At 48.7% G+C, this 26,938-nt stretch overlaps 3 protein-coding genes across 4 annotated transcripts in view; 2 read left to right on the forward strand and 1 right to left on the reverse strand.

The window, feature by feature from the left end:
- LOC307074834 (transmembrane and coiled-coil domain protein 3-like) overlaps window positions 1-11,687 on the forward strand; it is a 40,395-nt gene extending 28,708 nt beyond the window's left edge. For both annotated transcript variants that reach the window (XM_079735212.1, XM_079735213.1), the window contains exons 2-6: window positions 1,020-1,193; window positions 3,238-3,327; window positions 4,049-4,869; window positions 7,463-7,598; window positions 8,962-11,687. In XM_079735212.1, the coding sequence (XP_079591338.1) occupies window positions 1,020-1,193; window positions 3,238-3,327; window positions 4,049-4,869; window positions 7,463-7,598; window positions 8,962-9,270 (1,530 nt within the window). In that variant the 3' untranslated portion in view covers window positions 9,271-11,687. The remainder of the gene's footprint in view (window positions 1-1,019; window positions 1,194-3,237; window positions 3,328-4,048; window positions 4,870-7,462; window positions 7,599-8,961) is intronic.
- A 1,589-nt stretch (window positions 11,688-13,276) lies between these two features.
- On the forward strand, window positions 13,277-18,398 carry eri1 (exoribonuclease 1). Its single transcript, XM_079735218.1, has 7 exons — window positions 13,277-13,639; window positions 14,002-14,183; window positions 14,705-14,921; window positions 15,455-15,538; window positions 15,744-15,853; window positions 16,475-16,589; window positions 17,507-18,398. The coding sequence occupies exons 1-7, from the start codon at window positions 13,562-13,564 to the stop codon at window positions 17,747-17,749; spliced, it is 1,029 nt and encodes a 342-aa protein (XP_079591344.1). The 5' UTR covers window positions 13,277-13,561; the 3' UTR covers window positions 17,750-18,398.
- A 334-nt stretch (window positions 18,399-18,732) lies between these two features.
- Window positions 18,733-26,938, reverse strand: part of LOC307074831 (laminin subunit beta-1-like) — a 37,376-nt gene continuing 29,170 nt past the window's right edge. Inside the window, exons 25-33 of the mRNA XM_079735209.1 lie at window positions 26,651-26,835; window positions 25,828-26,069; window positions 24,171-24,383; window positions 23,212-23,356; window positions 22,498-22,705; window positions 21,990-22,131; window positions 21,179-21,355; window positions 19,871-20,030; window positions 18,733-19,369 (exon numbers count right to left, since the gene is read on the reverse strand). Of these exons, the coding sequence (XP_079591335.1) occupies window positions 19,233-19,369; window positions 19,871-20,030; window positions 21,179-21,355; window positions 21,990-22,131; window positions 22,498-22,705; window positions 23,212-23,356; window positions 24,171-24,383; window positions 25,828-26,069; window positions 26,651-26,835 (1,609 nt within the window). The 3' untranslated portion in view covers window positions 18,733-19,232. The remainder of the gene's footprint in view (window positions 19,370-19,870; window positions 20,031-21,178; window positions 21,356-21,989; window positions 22,132-22,497; window positions 22,706-23,211; window positions 23,357-24,170; window positions 24,384-25,827; window positions 26,070-26,650; window positions 26,836-26,938) is intronic.

Consider the following 26,938-nt stretch of genomic DNA (forward strand, 5'->3'; position numbering starts at 1 on the left):
ATACACATGGTTTCCTGCCAAATATGGAACACATAATACACATACTGCTAACTGACAAACAGGGTACACATAAACACATTCAGGTTTCCTGCCAGATAGGAACACATAATACACATTAAGCTAACTCACAAACAGGATTAACATAATACACATGAAGGTTTCCTGCCAAACAGGGTACACAAAATACATACAAAGGTCAACTGACAAACAGGCAACAAACAATACACCCAAAGGTTTCCTGCCTGGATAGGAACGCTGGTTTTGTCATGGTGAGCTTTCCTAACATGATCTTGGCCCGGCTGGAAATAAACCTTGAGATTTTGATTACTTTTTTAACCCCGGGGCGATTGTTTCTGTAACCGTTTCACTGCTTAAAATAATGTAAAATAAATAAACGTACAGTGAGGTAATAAAGAAGATGTGCATATATACAAAAAATGTATGTCTAAATGAATAAAACAGCCTTTGCAAATGCATGTACACACTAGAATGTACACACACAAAATAAGCATACACATTAAATATTCATTATGCAAAGTGGCTGACGACGAGAGATATTTAACATGAGCGAGGTCTTCCCTGTATTCCCTACACACCTGCATACTGCATTCTCCCTGTGTTATGAATGTGATGTGTGTTTATACTGACCTGTGTATGTTTGTGTGTTTTTTTTATGTGTGTGTGTGTGTGTTTGCATGTGTCTGTCTGTGTGTCTGTGTGTGTGTCTGCCCGTGTCTGTGTGTGTGCGTGCGTGTGTCTGTCTGTCTGCGCCTGTGTGTGTGTGTGTGTGTGTGTGTGCGCCCTTGTGTGTGTGTGTGTGTGTGTTTGCATGTGTCTGTCTGTGTGTCTGTGTGTGTGTGTGCGTGTGTGTGTGTCTGTCTGCCTGTCTCTCTGTCTGTGTGTGCGTGCGCCCGTGTCTGTGTGTGTGCGTGCATGTGTCTGTCTGTCTGCGCCTGTGTGTGTGTGTGTGTGTGTGTGTGTGCGCCCTTGTGTGTGTGTGTGTGTGTGTGTGTGTGCAGACGGACCGCGGGCTCTACGATGGCGCTAACAGCCTCAGCCTCCCGGCGGCGCTGCGGCGCGGCGGCTCAGAGTCCAACCTGGACGTGGTGGACAGCAGCGGCGAGGGGGGCGTCGGCCTGGACTTCACCAAGGGCGCGCTGGCCCTGGACGGGCTGCAGCAGAAGATCCTCAAGGTCAGGCCCCCAACACACACACCCCCACCAGACCACCAACCAGACTACACCCACCACCATCACGAACACCTGAACACACCCCCGCCTGAACAAGCCCCACCTGAACAAACCCACACCTGAACACACCCCCTACCTGAACAAACCCCCACCTGAACAAGCCCCACCTGAACACACCCCCACCTGAACAAACCCCCACCTGAACACCCCCCTACCTGAACAAACCCCCACCTGAACAAACCCCCACCTGAACACCCCCCTACCTGAACAAACCCCCACCTGAACAAACCCCCACCTGAACAAGCCCCACCTGAACAAACCCCCACCTGAACAAACCCCCACCTGAACAAGCCCCACCTGAACAAACCCCCACCTGAACACACTCCCACCTGAACACACCCCCACCTGAACACCCCCCTACCTGAACAAACCCCCACCTGAACAAACCCCCACCTGAACACACCCCCACCTGAACAAACCCCCACCTGAACAAGCCCCACCTGAACAAACCCCCACCTGAACAAACCCCCACCTGAACAAACCCCCACCTGAACAAGCCCCCACCTGAACAAACCCCCACCTGAACACACCCCCACCTGAACACACTCCCACCTGAACACACCCCCACCTGAACACCCCCCTACCTGAACAAACCCCCACCTGAACAAACCCCCACCTGAACACACCCCCACCTGAACAAACCCCCACCTGAACACACCCCCACCTGTACACACCCCCACCTGAACACAACAACACTCGACCACACCCACACCTGAACACACCCCCACCTGAACACACCCCCACCTGAACACAACAACACTCGACCACACCCACACCTGAACACACCCCCACCTGAACAAACCCCCACCTGAACACACCCCCACCTGTACACACCCCCACCTGAACACAACAACACTCGACCACACCCCCACCTGAACACACCCCATCTATATACTGGAAAAAGGTGGTGAAGTGATGGGGGGAGGGTGGAGGACAAGATGGAGTTGGAGGCAAAGGAGTTGCGGGGAGATGGTGGTGTTAAGGGAAATGGGGGGGGGAGGGAGACGAAGGAAGGCAGGTGGAGGGGAAAGGGAAGGGAGGAGGGAGCAGGAAAGGTGGAGGTAGGTGAAAAGTGGTGGTAAAGTGAGGGGAGAGGAGATGGAAGGAGGGAGGTGTATGGAGCAGGGGGAGGTGGTGTAGGGCAGGGGTGGTGGCGGTAAATTGAGGACGAGGAGGGGGAAGGAAAGGTGGAGGTAGGGAGATGGAGGAGGAAGGTGGTGGGGGAGAAAGGGGGAGGGATGAGCCAGGTTTATAAATACTCCTATATTGGCATCATATGGGAGATGGTCGGGTGGGCTCCTGCGATCACACGCCACATCACATGATCATCTCGTGGTTCTCTACCACGGGTTCCCTGAGGTATAGCGGGAGAGGGGGGAGGGAGGAGGAGAGAGGGGGAGGGGGGGTTTGATTCATGCTGTGTGTTGCTGTCTCTGATCTTCTCACCACACCGTCAAAACACAAAAACAGCAACACCACGCAGTTTGCACAACGATGACGGTGGTGGGAATGACTCCTCACCCAAACTTTGTCCCGGCAACCACGAGCTGACTGGTGAAGCTTTAAGGGGGCACCTACGTAGATTGCGGTTTGACCCCACTTTAAGTGGTTCTACTTTTAAACCAACCTTAAACAAAAAGACAGCAAATCCCTGCATTCTCTAAAATGCTCACTTATCCTAGCTATCTTTATTGTATACGGGGAATGGGTTAACCATTCGATTGTTAATACACTGTTTCTATGAACATCCTTACTGTACCAACAGAGATATATCGTTGTTTCTCTTTTTCGGACAAGTGTCCGGTATTTATATATTGCACTGTATGTATTGAAGGTCGCTTTGGATAAAAGCGACATATAGACAATAACGAAGGGCCATGAATTCCACTAACTTAAAATAGCTCAAACGCCCTGAATCTAAACCTCAACCTGCATCCGGATCATCTCTAACTATAGACCGTGTCCCCCCCCCCCCCCCAACCCTCAGGTGACGGAGCAGATCAAGGTAGAGCAGACCGCTCGCGACCAGAACGTGGCGGAGTACCTGAAGCTGGTCAACAACGCGGACAAGCAGCAGGTGCTTCAGAGTTCCTCCTTTCAAACGCAACGGACTCAAATACTCTTTCATGCATCAATCAATCCTTTTGTTTAACCGACAACATAAAGATCGAGTGCAATATTTATTTCTTAAAACGTCTCAAAGTGATGGCCTTTGGGATATATCTATGTAGCCTCTTTGTAATATATCTGTGCTTTGTCTTCTGTCACGCTTGATACCGTCAATTGTGGCTGTGTTTCATGTTAATGTTTATCGATCGATGCTTTATGTCTCACATGTATGTCTACATGTTTGTCTATTGTCGCTATATGTCTCATATATTTGTTTAGTATATGCTACACGTGAACCTCCTTAGAAGGCGCGATTTGATTGGTTCGCTATCTCGGGATATTGGGCGATATCCCGTGATTGAGATCTCAAACTCGGGGTATTGTTTTCACGCGTGACGGTGGTCTCGTCACGCTAATAAAAACGAATAACCCGCTCATAAAAACAAATAAATCCCGGCAAAAAGTGTTGTCTTGTTTATTTTTGGAGTGTTCTCGTCTAGTATATACTAAAACAATTATTCACCTCAGGCTCCGTGAATAGTGGGGAATAGCCCCCCCAATGGGGCTTTTCCCCACTATCCACGGAGCCTGAGGTGAATAATTGTTGAAAATGTCCTCTTTTCCTTAAATGAAGCAAAAAGAATTTCATCCCAAGCTGACCAGTAAAGGTGTACCGTTCCGTATCGCAGGTGGGCCGCATCCGCCAGGTGTTCGAGAAGAAGAACCAGAAGTCAGCGCACGCCGTCGCGCGGCTCCAGCGCAAGCTAGAGCAGTACCACCGCCGCGTGAAGGACGGCGAGGGCGGTGGCGCTAAGACGGGCCCCCGGGAGCCCGCCCCCCCGGGCAGCGCTAACGGTAGCGGTAGCGGCGGGAGTAGCGGCGGCGGCGGCGGCGGCGGCGGCGGCGGCGGCGGCGGCGGCGGCGGCGGCGGCGCTAGCCAGAAGGAGTCCGGGGGGGGGAGCCGCAGCAAGGAGGGCAGCCTGCGGGACGTGAGCTCCACGGGGCGGCACCACCCCCACCAGCACCACCCGGCGCTGGACAAGGTGAAGACCATCGGGCCGGGGGTCTCGCTGTCGCCGCCCTTCTTCTTCAACAAGTCGCGGGAGATCGCCAACCTGATCCGCAACAAGTTCGGCAGCGCCGACAACATCGCCCACCTCAAGAGCTCCATGGAGACGGGGGCGGGGCTCCAGGCGGTGGGCGGGGCCACGCGCGCCCTCAGCGGCAGCGCCAACACGGTGGCGTCCCGGGCGCCCAAGTACGCCAGCGACGACGAGTGCTGCTCCACGGGGACCTCGGCCTCGGCCGACTCCAACGGCAACCGCGGGTCGGGGGCGGGGTCAGCGGGGAGGGCGGAGCCCCAGGGGGCGCGGCTGGGGGAGGTGCTGGAGGTGGTGAGGGAGATCCGGGAGGCGCAGGGCCAGCTGGCGGAGGACATGGAGGCCATGAAGAGCCAGTTCAAGAAGGACTACGGCTACTTCACCCGCACGGTCCAGGAGGAGAGATACCGGTGAGAGGGCGGGGGAGAAGCCGCGTGTGTGTGTGTGTGTGTGTGTGTGTGCTCGCATATATGTTGACGCAAGCACACCAACATACAGGCACGCACGCGCGCACACGTGCGCACACAAACGCACGCGTGCGCACATACGCACATACGTTTACGCACGCTTACGCTCGCACGCGCACTACAAAACACACATACACATGCACACACACATACACACACACACGCACATATACACGCGCTACATACACACACACACACACATGCAGGCACGCAAACAAACACACAAACAAACACACAAGCAAACACCCAACCCTACTCTTCTGTTAAATTGCCCCGAATCGTTTTTCAAACCTCCCGGGTATCGCAATGGGAAAAGCTGTCAAAAGATGGGGCAGGCGTCGATAACTAAACTAAATAACTAAATAACACTCAGAAGCGATTAGCTATCAGCGGTGAGATGATTACGTCTATTAAACTTTGTTAAACAGCCATTAAGTTGGATTTTACCCAAGCCTTTCTTTTTTATTATCTGGAAACGCTTAATTTCCAGTGTGAGACTTGTGCTACAGTGTTTTAGTGTGAACACAATAAAGCACACGCACACAGCCAAACACACACACACACACACACGAACACACACACACACACACACAAACACACGCACACACACACACACACACACATACACAACAGACCACTTTGTGATCCAGGGTCACCAAGGAATAGGACAGATGAATTGTAATAGTGCTAACTGCTAACTTCCGCCCCCATAGACACACACACACACACACACACACACACACACACACACACACACACACACACACACACACACACACACACTCAATTATGCCTTTTCTGTGTACCCTGTTCTTTGCTTTGTTTTTCCACCTACTCCCAGCCGTGTGTTTCTGTTTGACTCTCTCTCTCTTCTTCTTCTGCTCGTGCACTAAATGTCTTACACTCTGGCTGCGTTCCAATTCTACTTATACAGTAGGCGATTCCCATCGGCCCCTCGCTTCCTTAACTTTGAATAGAAGGCTAGAGGAGCACACTAAAGCGGGCACGGAAGCGGCTTTGGACCAAGGATACATCGGTGTATCCTACACTGGAAGTGCTCATAACCTTAACCTACCTCTGTGTGTCTGTGTGTGTGTATGTGTTTGTGTGTGTCTGTCTGTGTGTTGCTACGTTTGTATCGCTTTGCACCTATGTGTGGATGTGTTTGGCAGATCCTTGTGCCTGTAGATGTATCGGTGTGTGTTTTTTCCCACTATGCCCTTAGACACAGTGTTGAAGTCTGACGGTCGCGATTGGCCCAGATATCAACGGTTCTCGTTCACTTTCGTCCCACTGGGGTAGATATCGTATTCCAACACTTTTTCCTTGGTCCCTAACTGTTACTGTTCAGCTGCTCAAGTGAAGAGCGACCAAACACTGGGACGGAACAAAGATTGTGTGTGTTGGAACTCACCCCCAGCTCACATTCACTCTCATCCCACTGAGGCAGCTGTCCCATTCCAACACTTATTCCTCTACCGCTACTATCTGTCTCGTGCGTATAGCCAACAAGCATGAGGAAGAAACGTAGCCTTTGTGTGCTGGAACTCACCCCCATCTGGCCCTGTGTTTGCGGGGCTCAGGTATGCTGCCTCTCGCCTCCTCGAACGCATAGCCAACAAGCGCTAGGCCGTAACAAAGCTGTTGTGTGTTGGAACTCACCCCCATCCCTCTCTATTTGCAATTCGCCTTGGGCTGCAGTCACTGCGTCACAAACTTGCAACATACCACATCAAATATACACCGCAGTAGACAATACAAACGTGCTTCACTGCATCATCCACAACAAAGACAAGAATACTGCCTGTCTCCTCGAGCGCATAGTAACGAAGCCTTTGTGTGTTGGAGCTCACGCCGTCTCGCTGTGTGTTTGCGGGGGGTCAGGTGCGCCACTGCCCGTCTCCTCGAGTGTACACAGCCAACAAGCGCTAGGACGTAACGAAGCCTTTGTGTGTTGGAACTTGCCCTTTTTGCGGGCGTCAGGTACGCTACTGCTGCCCGTCTCGAGTCTATAGCCAACAAGCACTAGGAAGAAGCAAAGCCTTTGTGTGTTGGAACTCACCCCGCGTCGCCCTGGGTTACCTGGGGGGGTCAGGTAACCCAGGTACTGCTCGTCTCCTCGAGCTTGTAGCGAATAAGCAATCTTCAAGCGGGTGGTTCCTGACATACGTCAGACGTGTGTTGATGGAGAAAATATCGACCCTTTTTTTCATTTCTATCTACTACTATTTTTATACAAACACCAGAAGCCCACCCTCTTGAAGATTGCTTAAAAAGAAAGTGATTTAGAGGGATTTGTACTGGGAGAGTACCTCTGCCCTATCGGACGTTCATTCATTCAGGCGGGTGGTTACCCCCGCGGCAAGATGGCGGCGGCATCGACGCATACGGTCCACTGAACAGCGCAGCTCAGGCGATATCGAGTCAACGTACATATATATATATATATCTATGGCCAACAAGCACTAGGACGTTATGAAGCCTTTGTGCGTTGGGACTCAGCCCGTCTCGCCCTCTGTTTCCGGGGGGGGGTCAGGTATGAGCGCCTGGAGGACCAGCTGAACGACCTCACCGAGCTCCACCAGCACGAGACCATCAACCTGAAGCAGGAGCTGGCCGCCATCGAGGAGAAGGTGGCCTACCAGGCCTACGAGAGGGCCCGCGACATCCAGGTACGGGGGGGGGGGGGGAGGAGAGGCCGGGCTAGAGTAGCTCCATTTATCATAGAGACTCACAATAAGTACATTTGTTAGAAGTAAGAGAAACAGTGAGGTAAGGTTCACAGAAACAAGTGCCAAGCACTAACAATCGCTAGGTTAACCCATTCCGCGTATGCAACACCGATAGCTAGGATATGATGCTACATGATGCTAAGTACTATTTTTGCAAGTGCAAGGACGTACGACATACAATAAGTGCGTAAGAGGGCTGTTGGGGGGAGCTACATGCTACATTGCATCCGATGGCCATAGCATTGGAAATAACTTTATTTTTATAGCGCCTTTCTTACACTCAAGGACGCTTTGCTAAAATGGATCTATTCAAGCGAACTTATTAATAAAACATAGATAGTATTTTTATTGTATTGTGTTTTAAGTCTTATTATTTATTACTATAAGGCACTGTTTTTAATTGTTTTTTAGACCGTTAAGGTTATTACATTATTTTATTATTAACTGTATTATTATTATATATATATTATTATACATTATTATATTATTACAGTTACCAAATTGAGATTGTGGAAATATTTTAGATTCAGGAGTTTTTTGCAAAACTGCCATAATTTGGCAGACCCTGAAGGAAATGGGCGGACAGAAAGAAGATGGTAATAAGTTGAGCCTCTCGGTCTTGCGGTGACTCACGGCGCTGCCTGCTCACGAGGAATGTAAATCAGGAAGCATATTGCCGCTCTCGTTGTGAGCGTGAGAAGTGGGGGAAGTTTAACCCTGTGGATGCCTCCAGGCCCAACACGAGCCGATCCTCAAACGGGGCCGCCATGACCTTAACCTAACTCTGTGTGTGTGTCTGTTTGTGTATGTGTGTGTGTGTGTGTGTGGGTCTGTGTGTTACTACGTTTGCATCAATTTGCACTTATGTGTGGGTGTGTTTGACGCACACGCGTGCCTGTCAATCTATCTATCTGTGTGTGTGTGTGGGTGTTTTTGTGCGTTTGGATGTGTGTGCGTATGTACTTCTATGTTTGTGTGTGTGTGTGTGTTTGTGTGTGTGTCTGTACATCTACGTGTGTGTGTGTGCGCCTATGTGCGTGTCTGTTGCTTTGCGTGGGTGTGTGTGTATGTCTATGTGTGTGTGTGTGTGTTTGTGGGTGTCTTTGTGTGTCTGCCCATCTCCATGTGTGTGCTTGCTGGTGCGTGCATGCCTGTGTGTGCACGTCTCCGTCGGTGTATGTGTGTGCGCTTATGTGTGTGTACTTCTCCATCTGCGTGTTTGTTTGTGTGTGTCTTTGCCTGTGTGTGTACACCTCCGTCTGTGCACGCGTGTGTGTGTGTGTGTGTGCGTGTGCGTGTGCAGGAGGCGCTGGAGTCGTGCCAGACGCGCGTGTCTAAGCTGGAGCTGCAGCAGCAGCAGCAGTCCACCGCCCAGCCGGAGAGCGCCGACGCCAAGGTGCTCCTCGGCAAGTGCATCAACATCATGCTGGCCATCGCCACGGTGATCCTGGTGTGCGTCTCCACCGCCGCCAAGTTCGCCGCGCCCCTGCTGCGCAGCCGGCTGCACCTGGGACTCACCTGCACCGCCCTGTCCCTGCTGGCGCTGGTGTGGCGGCACTGGGACCACCTGCAGGGGGCGCTGGAGCGCACGCTGCTGCCGCCGCCGCTCTGACTGGTGTGTGCGTGTGTGTGTGTGTGTGTGTCTTTGTGTGTCGGGACGAACCCCGCACACATACAAGCGCACGCAGACCTATGAACTATAAACACACACTCACTCGTCTTTGTGGGGACACAGGATGACCTGGCAACAGCACAATTAAGGGACGTCACTTTGGAAACACTACCGATTTGGGGACACTGCTTTCGGGCAATTTGTGATTTTGTTTTATTGCGTTCCTATTTCGAGGTTCTGTAACCGTGAATCAACCCGGAGGTGAGCACCCGGAAAGTGTTAAATTATTTCCAAAGTGAAACTCCTTCTAATGAGCTGTTTTTTTCCGTATTTTTTATGTCCCCAATAAGGAAAGTGTGTTTGCGCCGGTCAAAGGTCCTCCGTGGAACAGGAGAACGGGAACAAATCAATGCAACGTCTACACCTCATAGTGATCTGTGACCCGGGGGGGGGGAGAGAAGGGAGGGAGAGAAGAGGAAGAGTTATGTATTGTAGCCTTACATCACCCTGCTTCCCCTATAGCCGTAATGAACAGATGTTATAGGGAAGCGATTGTGCTTGGTTATTTTCTAATTTAAGAGAGTACTGCTTCAGACGCACTTTGTGAAAATAAATCGCCGGTCTGCAACATCAATTCCGTTTCCTTTTAAAAATCTTGCACAGTTGACGTCATTGGACCAATGGTCAGAGATTTGCGTTCTTCGTTTGGTCATTCCTGACCATCCCTGGAAGGAGTTTTCCCCCACTCTGCGTTCCTCCTCAGGATTTCTTCCTTGCTGATTAAGGGAGTTTTCTCTTGCCCTCTTGGGGACCTAAGGTCAGCGGGTGTCATAAATATTTGGCCGTTTAAGCCCTTTGAGACTGTAATGGTGATTAGGGCTACACAAGTAAAAACTTTGATTTAATTGAATTGAGTTTAATTTAATAGTCCAAATAGGAACAAAGACGTCGATAGTCCAACCTTTCCCCAAATGTTCTTGCTCTTCTAAATTAGATAAAGCTGATCGGAACGGTTTTCAATTATCGTGAAACACAAACTTCGTTGTTTTGGGGAGATGTTGGGGTTGGAGCCAGAAGAAGCCAGATGGATCAGAGTTCAGGCATGATGTAATATCTGTCTGTGCGTGTCTAAAAAGCGGTGTTGACACCACTCAGACCTACAGCTGCTAGACAAGTGTATTCAAGCCTATGGCATGCATCTCAAGCATGTTTGGTGCAAAACTCGAGAAGGGTGTTTCTGTTTCCGGAAACGCCCCAAAACCCTGCCATCATGGTTTAGAAACACTAACTTTAAGAGGGGATGTTAATATATCTAAATATATCATAAATCTCACTACAACATTGATGAATGCATAACTAGTTCTATGTGTTTCATGTACGCATCGGTTGAATTTCACACGATTCTCTCCCAAGAACAAAAAATTACATCGGCACGCATTTTTGGAGCAGAAATCCGAAACGAATGTATTTTTGAGGGAATAAGGTGAACATCTTTTGTAGCCACTTTACAAAACTGTGGAATTACATACCAGCCGGATGGGATTTGAAGACAAGGACACATCTTTCCAGTTTCTAAATGGATATTATTGAGTGTGGTCCTCTGTTTTTATCTGTTTGTCTGCCTGCTTGTTGTGAGTCAATATATATGGGAAAGTGTGGGGAATGTTTAAATCCACTGGCTTTGGTTTGTGTGATTCGTTGTGTCGTGGTGGAGATCCTTTGGTTTGGTTTTGGTGTCGTCAAAGTGTGCTCTCTCTCTCGCTCCAAGACTAGTGGGCATCTGGTGTCCAGTTTGCTCACTGGTCGTGGGTGTCTCTTGACCTCTCTCTATCTCCGTGTCTGGGTGGGATGGGGAATCTGCTAAATGTATTTTGGGTGCTCAATAAAAATCGAATTAGCTCGAGAAGTGAGCGGGAACGTTTTTCTACAGAAGGGGCAGTGACCATAAAATAACTGCCGGAAGTGAATTGCCTTTTTTATTTCTTTCATTTTTATTTTTTTGTATTTACTTTCAGTCTCACTATTTGTCTGCCATTCTTCCTCCTTTCATGATTTTTTTTTTATGGAAAGCCTTTTGTCTGAGCAGACAAAGCAGAATGACTCCTGCAACCTCCACCCCTGACTTTCATCCCCCAAACCACCTCTTGCATCATTCTTTCATCATGTGTTTCTAGTTGGATTGTTATTGGTTTAGGGGATTAATCAATCACTGAAAACAGTTTGTCTTTTGCAATTCTGTGCTCCAAACGGCTTATCTCTCTCTTTTTGTTCATATCTATCTATCTCTTTTAAGTTCATACTTTTAATTCCGATGCTTGTCTCTGGGAATGTCCTGTCTGTTTGTTGACGCATCGTTGCAACTGTGGTTCTCCCTCTTTATCAAATTACTAAATAAATCCTTATTTTTTTTAAAAGAAGATTTACTCCGGTTTACTCGTTATTTCATTAGTTCCTTCGATTCGAGCTGTTAAAGTATTTTACAAGAATAAATGTCCCCATTTTTGTAGAACACAGACCTGAAGATAGACCATGAAGTAAAGAGTTTCTAGAAATAAAGGAAAGGTGTTTTGTTATCAACACAACAACAACTAACAACAGAAAGACAAAAAGTAAAGTAGAAACTCCTCTTACAGTGCTACCTTTATATAATACACATTTATAAATATGTACCACTTTGTGAAACAAGGTAATAAACGTTGCATTATTCATGTTACCTGGTGGGCTGTGATGGTTTAGGTCATTTCAGGGTTAGACGGCTGTTTGTGATTCTGGTCTACAGGCGGTACTTTTCTTTCGCTGTCCCTGTAGAGGGGTCTTTGACCCTCACGTCATGGCAGGTTTATTATTTATTAAACACTGGCTTCAGGGATATCAGGTGGTCTAAACAGAGGTCTGATATAAAGTTACTGCACTGAACTGCACTCTTCACAACGGACGGCACACAGTTTGGAAATAACACCAACCATGTTGTGTAAATCTATGATTAAAAACGTTTATAATTAAGACTTAACCAACATGGAGTCCAATTGGTCCAAAGTATTATGTACGTGTACTCAACGTTTGCCGGGTTTCGTCGGCTTTACCGTCTCAAAAACAGGTTATTTTGGGATCCTGATTTGCGTGTAGTTGTGAATGTCTAATTAGTATGAGACCTGCGTTAGGCTAACACCCCAGTGCGTCTGCGTGTGTACCGCCCGTTGAGAACTATGATGAGACGTTAACGCAAACAGTTGTTTTCTTAACAGTCGAGTGCAAAACATTGCTTATATTAATTGCCATGTTTACTTGATTTGTAATGCCAATCGGTTTCGCCCTGCCCTGCGGGCCCTGGATCATGGACCTCGATCCGAACCATCCACTGCAAACTGAGGGGACACCGCCACCTGCTGGCTGTATTGGTGTAGTGACACGTGGTAAAAGATAGTCAAGTATGGCCTTCAATAAGGAACCATTCAGAGTCAATTAAAGCAGGGATAGACATGAGCAAACACTGTGAGTGTGCTGGGTTCCCTTTTCATAAATGTACATAGGGACACAAAATTATTATACACGCGAATCTCTTGGATTTAGATAAATAGAGTAAACTACCGCCCTGTAATGATTTGATATAATCTTCAAGTAATTTATTTAGCAGACGGGCAAAACAACAAAAAAAAAACTTTTCAAATAAGGCCACGTTGGATCAATGCACGAAACACTTTTCCTTTAATTAAAGTTTGAGTGAAATCCTCTTTAATTTCGTTTTTTATTTATGAGGGTCTTTTAAAAAATATATCTAAATTCCGATCAGAAACCAAAGAGCCTTCCTCGCTTACATCATCACGACGTCATCACGACGTCATATCGCAGTCGGTCCCGAAAGATCAACGTACTCGCAGTCCTCGCGGGACGCCCAAGCCACACAAGCGCGCTCCGAGATTCGAGGCGCGCATCCTCACATCGTCACTTCCGGGCGGAAGTCGTCAGAAGCGCCGCGAAAAGTTTCTTGTGTTGTGGTGAACAGGGACGTGTAGCAGTGTGCAGCCGGTCGCACTTGTTAATAACCCTACAATCCTTTCCGCTTTTCGCTCGATCTTTGAACGATCCGAGACCCAAACTCGGAAGACGGAGACGCAGCATTTAAATTATAAGTAACATTGTGCGACCACAGCGGACCACAGCGCTAGTATAAAGGAGGTGAATTAGCCAGTATGCTAATCAGTGATTTGTCATTACGTCACTGAGACCCCTGGAACCGCTGAGACCCTGACCTGCTCCTCTGAAAGCCCCCTAACCCAACCCCTAACCCTGCATGGACGACCTCAAGGAGAACCTCAACGGTCTGAACCTCAATGGGACGATGACCACCCCAGCCGGTGGGGAGGATAAGGTGGGTGGTTATTGATCCGGTGCCTGATTACACATCAGGATCCGAAGCAGAGTAACTTTTATTACATCTTATTGAGCGTTAAATTCGTAGGCTCGGTTCCTCAACAGCCACACAGCGGCAACAATGCAATATATATAGTAAATAGAGAAGTCAAAATAAAGATATGTAAAGAATAAGTGAAAATAAAAATAACTATCAGCATAGATCACAATGAAAAAAATAATATTAACTAAGGAAGTAATAATAAGATAAACTAAAATAGTTGTAATAAGTAAGTCAGTCAGGACTGTCATCTGGTTGTCAACCGCTTTCAGCCCATAGACTAATGAATTCTCACCTTTTTTTAATTTCATCCCTACCAGCCGGAGTCCTGTAGGAAGACGAGCACCTCAGAGGACCCCGAAAGCCCCGGGAACCCCCGCCAGGCCCCCAGCGACTTCAGCGACCCGGTCTACAAGGAGATCGCCCTGGCCAACGGCCACATCAACAGGATGACTAAGGATGAGCTGCGGGAAAAGCTTTCAGAGCTGAAACTTGACACGCGGTAAGGTTTACAACGACGTGGTAAAATGGGACAAGATGGTTTTGGTTTTCATCCGCACTTCATGTTGTCGGTGTTATTACGACAGACTTTACGGTAAACCCCGCCCCTCCCCCAAAAAAGACGCTTAACCATAACGTTCCTCCATATTTGATGAGGGAGTAGACTAGACCATCTAGTTATTGCAATATAACGTAATCGTAGGCGTAATAAAATAAGGTATTCAGGGTTTTTTCAAAGTAAACTGATATGTTGATATTTGAAATGGGCTGGAGCTTGACCTATATGTGATAGGAACTATAGAAGACTGGTTCCTTCCAGAAACCAATAAAACGTTTCAAAGCAAGGCCCAAATCCACCAGAGCGAATTGGTGAATTAAAATAATAATAATCGTTTCAACTCGATTATATAAATTTGGAGATAATTTGACCCAACAATCGAAATCACGATCGAAATTGATTAATAGCCCCGACCCTAAACTCTACTTCAAACCTGTCCTCTTCGTGTTCCTCAAACCACACAGAGGCGTGAAGGACGTGATGAAGAAGCGGCTGAAGAGCCACTACAAGAAGCAGAAGCTGATGGCGTCGGTGGCGGCCGGCGGCCCCACGGACACCTACTACGACTACATCTGTGTGGTGGACTACGAGGCGACCTGCGAGGAAGACAACCCGCCCGAGTTCCAGCACGAGATCATCGAGTTCCCCATGGTCCTCATCAACACACACACCCTGGAGATCGTGAGTGTGTGGGGACGTTCTCGACCATAAGTCCATATCTCCTCGTTCACTAGAGTTCACCTGCACTCTGAACAGCTTCAAAACGGCTTGTAAAGGCTAATCACCAATTAGCAATTACCCATTAATTACCAATTACATATTATAACGTATAGTATGTCGCCTTTAAAAAATAGTACTTGGCATTGTGTTGCGTCTTATCCTAGCTATCTTTGTTGTGTACGGAGAATGGGTTAACATAGCGATTGTTAGTGCTTGGGATTTGTTTCTATGAACATCTTTATTGTACCAACTGAGATTTATTGTTTCTTTCTTCTGACAAATGTACTTATTGTAAGTCGCTTTGGAAGTGTCTGCTAAATGCCCTAAATGTGAATGTAAATGTTAAATATTTTTTTGAGATACATTGCCGTTTCAAAGACTAGAAACAAACGATAATGTTGAATTTCTGCCTAGCCATACGAGAATATGTCCAGTAACAAATTGAGTTTTTTTTCTGAATGTATTTAGACGATAATGTTCCTTCGTTTTCACAGGAGGACACGTTCCAGGAATACGTGAGGCCGGAGGTGAACTCTGAGCTGTCGGACTTCTGTGTGCAGTTAACAGGAATCACGCAGGTTGGGTTTAAAAATCACCTTTTCAATCAAACTAACATTCCACGCTTAAACAGATCCTCTCGTGAAATAAGAAGGTTTTCTCCAGTCTATGAGGCCTCACCTCGGTTTTTGATTAAACTTTGCAGCGCCGCTCTAAAAGCATGAGTTTACAAATCCCTGTCCGTGTCGGAATATTAAGTCTGAAACACGACGTTTTGTCTGACAGAAAATGGTGGATGAGGCGGACACCTTCCCTGCGGTCCTCCAAAGAGTGGTGATCTGGCTCCAGGAGAGAGAGCTGGGGACTAAGCACAAATACGCCATGCTGACCGATGGGTGAGAGCAGGGTGGGAATCACAGGGCGCCTCACCATGCGATACGCGATACGTGGCACACCGTACCGATAATGTTGCGATACAGCGATTCTGCGATGGTTGATATATTGTTGGACAATCCTATAACGAGGCATCACAAAATATGTCTTCACTGTGAATACAAATTGACCACCATGAAAAAGTTAAGTGCTGGATTTCTGTCTTTTGTTAACTTCCGTTCAAGTTTCCCTCGTTCATGTGTTGAGCGCCACCTGGAGGAGCTATGAGGTAGCGTTGCTCAGAGCAGGGAAATCTGTTTAGAGCACCTTATTTTATTAATTAAAATGTCTATTTGGGGCTTCCCGCTGGTTCATTGGGTAGAGCACGTACCATTAAATGTATACATTTTTGGCGCCAGTGTATCTGTTCTGGTTTCACAGTAATATGGGCGACGATATATTGCCTTATCGATATTTCGTCCCACCCCTGGTGTCATGGAGTTGGTTAACGGTTGTTTTTCCACGGAGTTGGTCTCCAGCGGGATGTGAATGTGCCAGGTTTCCCTGTGCTCCACGGGGGGTCTTGTGATTGGCTGACCGCTCCCTGGTGTATTTGAAGCCCAACGGTTCTCTCTCCTCCTCAGCTCCTGGGACATGAGCAAGTTCCTGAACATCCAGTGTCGCGTGAGCCGGATCAGGTACCCCCCGTTCGCCAAGAAGTGGATCAACATCAGGAAGTCCTACGGCAACTTTTACAAGGTGAGTCTTGGTGACCGCTGCTCCTGGTGAATCTGAATGTCTGCTGTGCTGTTGGCCCCCTGTTTCTGCCTGCCTTGATTGAATGTTATTAATCATGCACACAGCCACCGGGATAGTCGTACACACGTTATACGTTGGTCAAGTTCACCTGCGGGTTTTTACTATCCATCAAGATCCCCTAATACTATAAAGTCAGAAGAATAATGCAAAGAAGTTTATGCTCTGGTTGTACAACAACTGTATGACATCTGCTATAGTGCTTTTATAATTAAATAAATCACATGTGGGAAGTAAAAACTAAATCTGGAACCAGGGTTTGTTCCCTGAGTTTGAACATGGATTATCCTTGATTACTTGTTCTCAAATTATTAATACATTAATTATTTAGCAAACGATTTTGTCCAAGGCGACTTACCTTAAGTGCGTCCAACATAAGGATAACCCCCCAGAAATTGAATCATCCAATCGCATCCAACTTAAAATAATGAGCAAAGCAGCTGCCCTTGAAGTGCCCTGACAAGAAACAAGAGATTGTTAAATGTAAAGAGGACCGTGAATCGTCTCCTGAATCAAGCCAGCCGGGCTTGATCCCCATTGGTCACCCAGCCCTTCCTTGTTATTGGTTGCCCCCCGCACCAGGCTACGAACCTATGAAAACCTATCATTCAGTGTGGCAGCCCCCACCCTCTAGGAACTCTCTCCCCCCCCCGATATCCGAAGTGCCTCATCTCTGGCCGCCTTCCAAACCCGCCTCTTCAAACTTGCCGACTGCCTGTGACACCCCCGCCCCCCGCCTCTTGTTTGTCGGCTCGTCTCCGTGCGTTATTTGTGATTTAGTTTGTTTATTATCTATGCTCCAGCCCACGGAACACAGCCCCCGGCCTCATTAATTGTTGTTGTTGTTGTCTGGCTCCCAGGTGCCGCGCACGCAGACCAAGCTCAGCACCATGCTGGAGAAGCTGGGCATGCGCTACGAGGGCCGGCCGCACTCGGGCCTGGACGACTCGCGCAACATCGCCCGCATCGCCGTGCGTATGCTCGAGGACGGCTGCCAGCTCCGCGTCAACGAGCGCATGCACGCCGGACAGCTGCTGTCGGTGCCCAACTCGGCCCCCATGGAGGGGGCCCCGCCCCCGTTTAACCCCCGCACCCGGGAATGACCGGCGGGTTGACGGACGGACCCCCCGGGAGAGGGGGCGGGGCTCAAGAGCTCGTCGCAGGGAGTGGGGGGGGCAGGGGGGGGACCCCAGACACTGCCACGAATCCGTTTCCGAAGTCTACGAACTCCGGAGGGGAATCGCAATGTCCGGAGCACTTTTCACGATGTTGTGAAGCGGTTGATTCACCGCTTAGACCCGCGGCGTCGCCACGCGCCGCGTCGGCGTTGCTGTTGGAAAGCGCGACAACGCCATTTTCGCTGCTGTTTCTCCCACTCTTAAGGTTCATCGCCGCCAGTGTTCAGTTCCGCCGCAGTGCCGTAACTCCCACAGTCGCTATGGAAACGTGATTAGGTTTCTGTTCATCTGCTTGTTTTTCTCTCCCTTAACGTGTTAACCGAGCAGAGTTCATCCACATTTTGATTTAGGATCGTCAAACCATTTGATTTGGCGTACTATCATGTAAGAAGAAGTCAAGATTCAGTAGGTTGTGATTTCATGTTTGACTCAACAGTTGATTTTGATCATTTCCGTGTGAAATGTGACTTGGGCTTTGCCTGCTTTGAGAGGTGTGCTAACTTTTTAAGGACACTTGAGTTTTTAATCGATCCCAACCTGGTTTGTTTATACAGAAATAAATGGACTTTAAACAGCCATTGTCCGTTTTATTTCCCTCCTCTGAATGTACTGAATATTTCTGTTTCGACATTTCCTTTGCGTTTTCAGTTTTACTGCATGTGTTTAGATGTTGTTGAAGACTATAGGTCTTTGGTTGATTGCAATGTGTTTAAGCCAGTGGGCCCAAAGTTTATTTTGTCCTAGATTTCAAATTTGTTTCGCAATGACAAACACGAACTGAACTGAAAAAAGTGTTTTCTTAGTGTAGACTGGAACGTCGATATGAAATGGCCAGGTGGAAATTCTTCTCAGCATGTTTGAATGTCTGTCATTTTGTTATGCCACAAATCCAAAAACACGAGATGCAGCACAGTTTTATTTAATGGAAATTGTTAATTTAATAGAGCCATTACAGGAATGAACTGCATCATCTCTTTGGTCCATGCAACACTTTTGTTGAGTTTATTAAAAACAACGTGATGGAATATGTGTAATCATACTGTGCTATATATTATATCTTTTTCAGTGGTCATTCCTATGGTGTTCATCGGTCAATTTTTCAATTAGAATAAGGTCAATATGCCACTGATGGCACCACAGTCCTGTTTTGTTAGTACATGGTCTGGCTCCTCAATTTAGGAGCAACGTTCTTTGCCATGTAAAAGAAAAAAAAACTAGCTTATACGATGGATACAAAAATTTTAACCATTTTCACTTCAGTTATGGGCCTCCTTCCCCTGGCGGCCGTCTTGGCTCCGTCGTGGTTGTAAACGGGGAAATCTCGAATTGAAGATGGCCGCGATGAACCAGGCCTCCGACGGCATCGTGAGCGCGTCTGGGCCCCGCGGCGCGGTCGTCATGGCGACGATCAGAGGCAGGTGCTGTAGAGCGTGACCTTGTGGCTGATCTCGTCCATCACCTTGCGCACCGTCTGCTCCAGGAGGGCGAGCTCCTCCGCCTTGGCCTCCAGCGTGCGCTGGTTCACCTCGTAGGACCGCTCCAGCTCTGCGGACCGGAGGGGGAGGAGACACACTTGATGTACGCCCTCAAGTTAAACGGTAAACGGACTGCATTCGCGCGGCGCTTTTTTTGTAACCAGTGGCCACCCAAAGCGCTTTACAATATTGCACAACATTCACCGATTCACACACCTCCCGACGGCGGCGGCGGCCAGCTCGTCGAGAGCAGTCAGGGTGAGGCGTCTCGCTCAGGGACACCTCGGCACTCAGCTAATTGGAGCCGGGGATCGAACCAGCGACCTTGCGGTTATTGTATGTTGCACATCCTTGCGCTTAAAAAATAGTACAGAGCATTTGGTAGCATCTTATCCTAGCTATCTTCGTTGTATACGGGGAATGGGTGAACCTAGCGGTTGTAAGTGCTTGGCACTTGGTTCTGGGAACGTCCTCACTGTACCGACAGCCATTTATTGTCGTTTCTCCTGCTCAATGACCTAAATGTAAATTTGATCCGTATAAAGTCTGGGGATGAGGGATGGGTGCGCACCTCGTAGCCTCTGGAGCTTCTCGCTGCTCTGGGACAGCAGCTCCTTGGCCTCCGTCTGCAGGGCGTCTGCCCTCCGTCTGGCCTCTAGAACCACCTCCCCCTTGTCCTCCACCAGCTCCTGGGCCCGGCCGTACTGCTCCGTCACCGCCCCGTCGAACTCCTGCAGGAGAAAGAAACCGCCGTACTCACGCAAAACGCTGTGAATGCTGGGTAATGATTGGAATGGGATTCAAGCTAGTGTTTTGGGTTAAGGTTTAAACCAGGATTTGGACTGGGATTCAAACTAGTGTTGTGGTTTAGGGTTTAAACCAGGATTTGGACTGGGATTCAAACTAGTGTTGTGGTTTAGGGTTTAAACCAGGTTTTGGACTGGGATTCAAACTAGTGTTGTGGTTTAGGGTTTAAACCAGGATTTGGACTGGGATTCAAACTAGTGTTGTGGTTTAGGGTTTAAACCAGGTTTTGGACTGGGATTCAAACTAGTGTTGTGGTTTAGGGTTTACACAAGTGTTTAGACTGGGATTCAAACTAGTGTTGTGGTTTAGGGTTTAAACCAGGATTTGGACTGGGATTCAAACTAGTGTTGTGGTTTAGGGTTTACACAAGTGTTTGGACTGGGATTCAAACTAGTGTTGTGGTTTAGGGTTTACACTAGTGTTGATTTCAACCTGTGTCGTTAGAGTTTAAACCAGTGTTTGGACTGTGATTTACCTTGTGCTGTTAAGAGTTTAAAGCAGTGTTTGAACTTGGATTCAAACTAGTGTTATGTGGGGTTTAATCCATTGTTTGTACTGGGATTCAAACTAGTGATGATTAGAGTTTAAACCAGTGTTTGGACTGGGATTCACAAGTCTTGTTTGTTAGGGTATAAACCAGTGTTTGTACTGGGATTCAAACTGGTGTTGCCTGCTGGTGTTCAATCCAGTGTGCTGGGGGTTGACCTAGCCTTCTAGGGTGGTTTGTCTGTGTATGTATGTATGTATGTATGTATGTATGTATGTATGCAGGGTGCGATTTGTGAAAAAACCAGAGGGGGGGATAATTTTGAGAAACATTTTAAAATGTTTCAAAATGAAGACGGACCCTGTGTATTTTGGTTGTTAATTATTACGATGTAATGGTGAAAATACTTTGGGTGGGGGGGATAATTTTTATCCCCACCGAGGATAAAAATAATTCAGCAGAGGGTAGGACGTGTAAACCAGAGGGGGGGATAATCCCCACCATCCCCACCGGCAAATCGCCCCCTGTATGTATGTATGTATGTGCGTGCGGTGCTTGCGGTTCGTGCGTGTAGCGCCACGTCACCTGCTGGGCCTGCTCTGCGTCCTCCCCGGCCCGCTGGCTGCTGGCGGTGGCGCCGGCGGCCGTGCGGCTGACCTCCAGGTGGCTCTGCCACAGCAGCCCCACCTCCCGCTCCAGCTGCAGCAGGCGCCCCGTGGCGTTGCTCAGGGAGAACTCCGACGCCTCCGTCGCCGACTCCACCTGGTGGTGGGGAGGCGCCATGACAGGAACAGAGGCCCGTCACACAGAGGCCACCAATAGCGCTCTCACAGGTACTGGATTCTCTTCCGAATCGTTGGTAGTCCTTCCCTCTTCCCTATAACTATCAATAGAGCGTTTACAGATACTGGACCCGTTTCTTTAACCGCCTGGAGTCGCTCTCTTTTACCTTCAACCATAACCCTCCGTCTCACAACCAGTGTTGCCACAGTTACCTTGAAAAAGTAATCTGATTACTGATTACTCCTTAAAATAGTAACTTTGTTACTTTACTGATTACTTGATTTTAAAAGTAAAATAACTAAGTTAGATTACAAGTTACTTTATTAGTTACATTTATCTGCGACAAACACCCCTTGCCGCCTCAAAATAAAAAATTACAACCGGTTTTGCCAATACTAACTTTTTGCCCTAATTTCCAAAGAATTACAGATAAAAGGTACCCTACCCATTATTTTGGATATGGTTCCCGTTTTTTTCTATCTCTGGAGACAAGTTGATAGGACCCCCCGGCACCGCTAAAATCAGGGTACGTCCATTCGATATACATGTGAGTGTGTTTCTCAGGCCGTTTGCGCCCGCAGACTGGGACTATGCGACTGGGACTGAGCCTCACCGAGAGCAGCAGGGTCAGGGTGCTGTTGGTGTTCTGCCTGGCCTGCTGGATGGCGTCGCTGGCCAGGTTCTGGGCCTTGTCTGCCTCCTCCAGCGCCAGCCGGGCCAGGTCGGTGGTCTCCTTCAGGGTGGAGGCCTTCTCACTGGGGGGGGGGGGGGGGGGGGGAGAGAGAGAGAGAGAGAGGGGGGGGGGGAGAGAGGTAGAGGAAGGGACGCAAAGAGATGGAAAGGGAGACAAAAGGGAGGGAAGGAGAAAGATAAAGTGAGAGAGAGTAAGATGATGGAGAGGGAGAGAGACGGGGAGAAGAGCACACATCATTAAGTCATTCCACAGAACAAATAAAAACTTCCTGTTCCTTCGCCATGCATGGCCTCGCCATCTAGCGGTAGCATTACACCGTACCATCTTAGCCTACCCTGTAGCTACGCCGCGATCTAACCCCGTGGTGCTAGCCCTGTGTATGTATGTGTGTGTGTGCGTGTGTGCGTGCGTGCGTGTGTGTGTGTACCTGGCGGTCTTGGCCTGCAGCAGTAGCCTCTCTGCGGCGGCGATGTCGTCAGCGCTCTGGCTGAGGATGCCCTCCACGCTGGTCAGGGAGCTGACCCGCTCCCGGATGTCCCGGGTCATGTTCTGCAGCTCGGACGACGAGGTGGGCAGCTCCATGGCCAGCACCTCGTTGGACACCATCTCCACCACCGACACGTTGGCCTTGCCGTCTGCGAGAGCGGGTTTAACCGGGTTTTAACAGGGTTTTAAGAGGGTTTGTGTGTGTGTGTGTGTGTGTGTGTGTGTGTGTGTGTGGGTGTGTGTGTGTGCGTGCGTGCGCGCGTGCGTGCGTGTGTGAGACAGTAGAGCCATTGCGTATGTGGTTGTATTAAACAACAAATAAACTACATTTGTGACGTTTATGTCATCTTGAACCTAAAAGTTCGGAAAGTCTTGTACTCTGCAATGTAAGCTATTTCTATTCCAAAGCATAAACCTACGATAAGAAAATGCAAAATATACACAATGTATCACACTATGAGCTTTAAAACGGATACACACAAATCGAACCTCATAATACCACAACACATAAAAAACTATGTACGAAACATACGGATTCATTCTGACGATGTGTGTGCGATGACTTCACTTAACCACTAGAGGGCAGAAAACTCACTCAAGTGATCGCCCGTGTGAACACTGCCTGGTGGCGTAATCCCGTGTGTGTCAGACTCACTGGTCAGGAGGTCCCGTATGTCCCTGATGAGCGCGCGCAGCTGCTCGTTGCTCTGCTCCACCCTCTCCTTGCTCTGATTGGCTCTGACCAGCACCTGCTGAGCGGTCGCCTTGGCCTCGCCCGCACGCAGCTTGGCGTCCCACACCTGGGGGGAGGGTGAGGGTGAGGGTAAGGGGAGGGTGGGGTGGGTGTGAAGGTGACTCAGTGTACACATTAGCTTTGGACTCTTTGATAATCTGCAGCACTTGAAGCCCTGGGAGAAAGTGTCTTGTTTTTTAAGGACGGTTCGATAATTAAGTGAATTTGAAACTTGAAACTTGCTTGTCTCTTGTTGCTCTCTGGATTTCGTATTTTAATCTCGATCTTTGCAAATATTGCCTTTTTGTTTGCTATTATCACATGTTTGTTCATCACAATGCTGACTAACATAAGAATTATACTGTGTGCATTTATTCGATTGAGTTATTTTCCATGTTTATTTATTTTAGTAGTTTCCTCATTCTCATTCCTATCAACATCCTGTACTTTCTCCTGTGAATCCCATGTCTGGGATTAATAAAGCACATCTTATCTTATCCAATGATCAAATGTTGCATGCACATTGACACTTTCAACATTCTTGAGATATTTTCCACGAATGTACTTTTGCTATTTTATAAATTAATTGAATACTGATTTTTTTTTAGTAAAAATCCTCTGTAGGCTTCTTATTTAATGGTGCACATTTACAAATAAAACCCTGTTATGTATACACTCAATGTCGGATGTGTTTGATGGTTAAAACCTTCCCAGTCCCTCCAGTCCCACCACCAGCCCCATTCCCACCAGCCGTGTTGCCAGATTGCGGCAGATTTCCCTCCCAATCTGGCAACACTGCCCACCAGTCTAACCACTATCACCAGTAGCCCCATTACCACCAGTCCACCAGTTCCCCCCCCCGCCCCCTGACTGGGCCTCACCAAGCGGGACAGCTTGTCCACCTCCTGCATGGCGGAGACGATCTCCAGGTCCAGATCTTGGGCCGACTTGTGGGCGGCGGCGGAGGCGGCCACCAGGCCCTTACAGTCCGTCTGGCCCCCGCACTGGGGGGCCCCGTCCACCCCAACACAGCCCAGACCCCCGCAGGGGGCCCCGGAGCAGACCTCGTCGTCGCCGCCCACGGCGCCGCACGTCTGAGGGGACAGGAAGTGGTGAAGTCATCCGGAGAGGAAGTTGTGAGCTTGTGAGTGCCCGCCGCGTTTGGTCGGACAGGAAGTGGAAAACCCGTGAGTGCCCGCAGCGTTTGGTCGTTTGATTGACAGGAAGTAGCCCCCTGAAGAGTTTGATCGGACAGGAAGTGGTAGTCTCAGGGCTGCTGACAGCGTTAATGGTTCATGATCTTCATTAAGTAGATCCCCCTTTTTGTTCTTGCACCCTCCTTTTTTCTCTCCCACACTCTCTCCTTCATCTATCTGTCCTCTGTCCCTCCTCTCGCCCTCCCTTTTCTCCCCCTCTCCCCCCTCTCCCTCCCCTCTCCCTCCCCTCTCTTCCCTGGTGGGTGTGCGGAAGTGGCACGTATTGGATTTCCACCGGCAAGCCGCAAAATTGGTTTACCAAGCATGTGATTTAGACACATTTACATTTTTTCGGTACCTAATTAATAATTAAGTAGGCTGCGCATTTACGTAATAGATTACCGAAGCTGGCAACCCGAATAGATTAACATTAATAGAGGAGATATTTTACGTTCATAGCCAAGTCAGTACAATTTTCACATCTGCTGAGAGAGAGAGAGACAGAGAGAGGTGAGATAGAGAGAGAGAGAGACAGAGAGAGGTGAGAGAGGTGAGAGAGAGAGAGAGAGAGAGAGAGAGGGGTGAGAGCGAGAGAGAGAGAGAGAGGGAGAGAGAGAGAGAGAGAGAGAGGGGCGAGAGAGGGGTGAGAGAGAGGCAAGAGAGGGGTGAGAGAGAGAGGGGCGAGAGAGGGGCGAGAGAGAGGCGAGAGAGGGGCGAGAGAGGCGAGAGAGAGAAAGGTAGAGAGAGAACTAACTCCAACACCCCACCCTCACTTTTAGTGGTCTGGTGGGTCGTTATTGTTGTCCCCAACCCTTGATCTTTATTGGATGGGGGCCCAGTTCTTCCCTAAGACCCCCGGTCTCTAAACCTTAGCTTCAAACCACACTCTACGAATCAACCAAATCCCTGTTTTTGAGAGCAAAGATTGACAGCTTGAGTTTAGCCCCAAGCAAGACTGTTGGACGTCATGAGGGGCAGTAACATGGCAACAACAGAAAAAATAAACTAAAACTTGACATGGAATACTTGAACGCCTATGTCAAAGGTGACATGTTATACCACCAGGTGTGAGTGTGATTAACCGTTACAAGCCGTTTTGAAAATCGGCCTCTTCTGACATCACAAGTGGGCGTGTCCGTCTAGATGTCTGACAAATATATGAGCAACCTTTGCTACAGTCCACTGGGTAGGCTGGTAGGCTGATCTACCTAGAACACATCTACGTGGACACGCCCTCTTGTGACGTTAGAGAGGCCGATTTTCAAAACGGCTTCTTAACGGCTAATCAAACCCACGCCTGGTGGGGTAATATGTCAAACTACGGCCAGCCTGCGTCCTGTACCTTCATGCTGAGCTCTGAGAGGTCCATCTTCTCCAGCGAGGCGCCCAGCTTGTCCAGCTTCTGCGTGTGCCTCTCCACCTTGCGCTCAAACTCCTTCTGGGAGCCGCTCAGTTTGTCCTCGGTGGCTTTCCGTAGGGTCGCCGACTGCTCCACAATGTTGCCTGGGTTACTGGTGGAGGAGTTGACCTGCAGCTCAGCCATGGTGGAGTCCAAGTGCGCCTCAGAGATGGTGTCCATCGCTCCTGAACACGCCCAGGGGCGAGAAACACGGTGTAAAAATACCGTACAGACTTTGGATATTTTGTGTTTCGATTGTATTTTATTAGTTTGTGTTGGATTTTCAGAAGTGTTTTACTTATAAAAGTACTAATGCAAAACAGTGGGCCATTGGTAGAATAGTTTGTGTTACACAATCATATTATACAAGCTTAACGCTGTTAGCTTCCTATAATCCCCAGCATTGATGGAAGCAACTCAACAAACCTATAGCCTACACATCAAGAGGAGGCGGAGATTCTGTCCTGTACCAACTTATTGCCGAACTGTCATGGCATTTAAACTAATCAACCCTTCAGACATCTATAATGTAAAGCAACTAACATTTAATTTACAACAGGCTCATTAAGGAGCAGGAAGTGACATCATGCTAAATGCTTGCACAAAGGCACCTGCAGGCTGGGCAGACATGGGGAATCAAACTCCCAACACCTTGTGCTGGGAGTCAAACACCTTACCAACTCCGCATTCCGCACCCCAAAGAGAACAATCCCAGTACTCCCAGTCCCGTTGGGATTCCTATGAGGATCATTATGGGATGTCTCACCCTGGAAGTTGGAGTTCTTGGCGTTGTACACCTGCTCCTTCAGCTCCGTCACCGCCCGCTCCAGGGCGCCGGCCTCCTCCGTCAGCTGGTCCAGGGTGGCGCGGGTGGTGTTGCCCTCGTCCCGGAGACCGTCCAGGTCGCCCTCGGTGGTGTTTAGCATCCCGTTCAGGTACGATATCACGCCGCTGAGGTCACGAGAAAGGAGAAACAAATGAGGTTCGGAGGTCATTTGAGACCGGGGTTTGATCTGGGCTGAGAACACAGACAGGAAACACCTGGCTCTGAGCT

The sequence above is a fragment of the Pollachius pollachius genome (genome assembly GCF_949987615.1).
Source record: "Pollachius pollachius genome assembly, chromosome: 4".
NCBI classification, from domain to species: Eukaryota; Metazoa; Chordata; class Actinopteri; order Gadiformes; family Gadidae; genus Pollachius; species Pollachius pollachius.

Coding starts and splice junctions, on each gene's coding strand:
- eri1 (XM_079735218.1), top strand. CDS start 13,562: ATGGACGACCTCAAGGAGAACCTCAACGGTCTGAACCTCAATGGGACG. Junction 15,854..16,474: donor TACGCCATGCTGACCGATGG/GTGAGAGCAGGG, acceptor TCTCCTCCTCAG/CTCCTGGGACATGAGCAAGT. Junction 16,590..17,506: donor CCTACGGCAACTTTTACAAG/GTGAGTCTTGGT, acceptor TCTGGCTCCCAG/GTGCCGCGCACGCAGACCAA.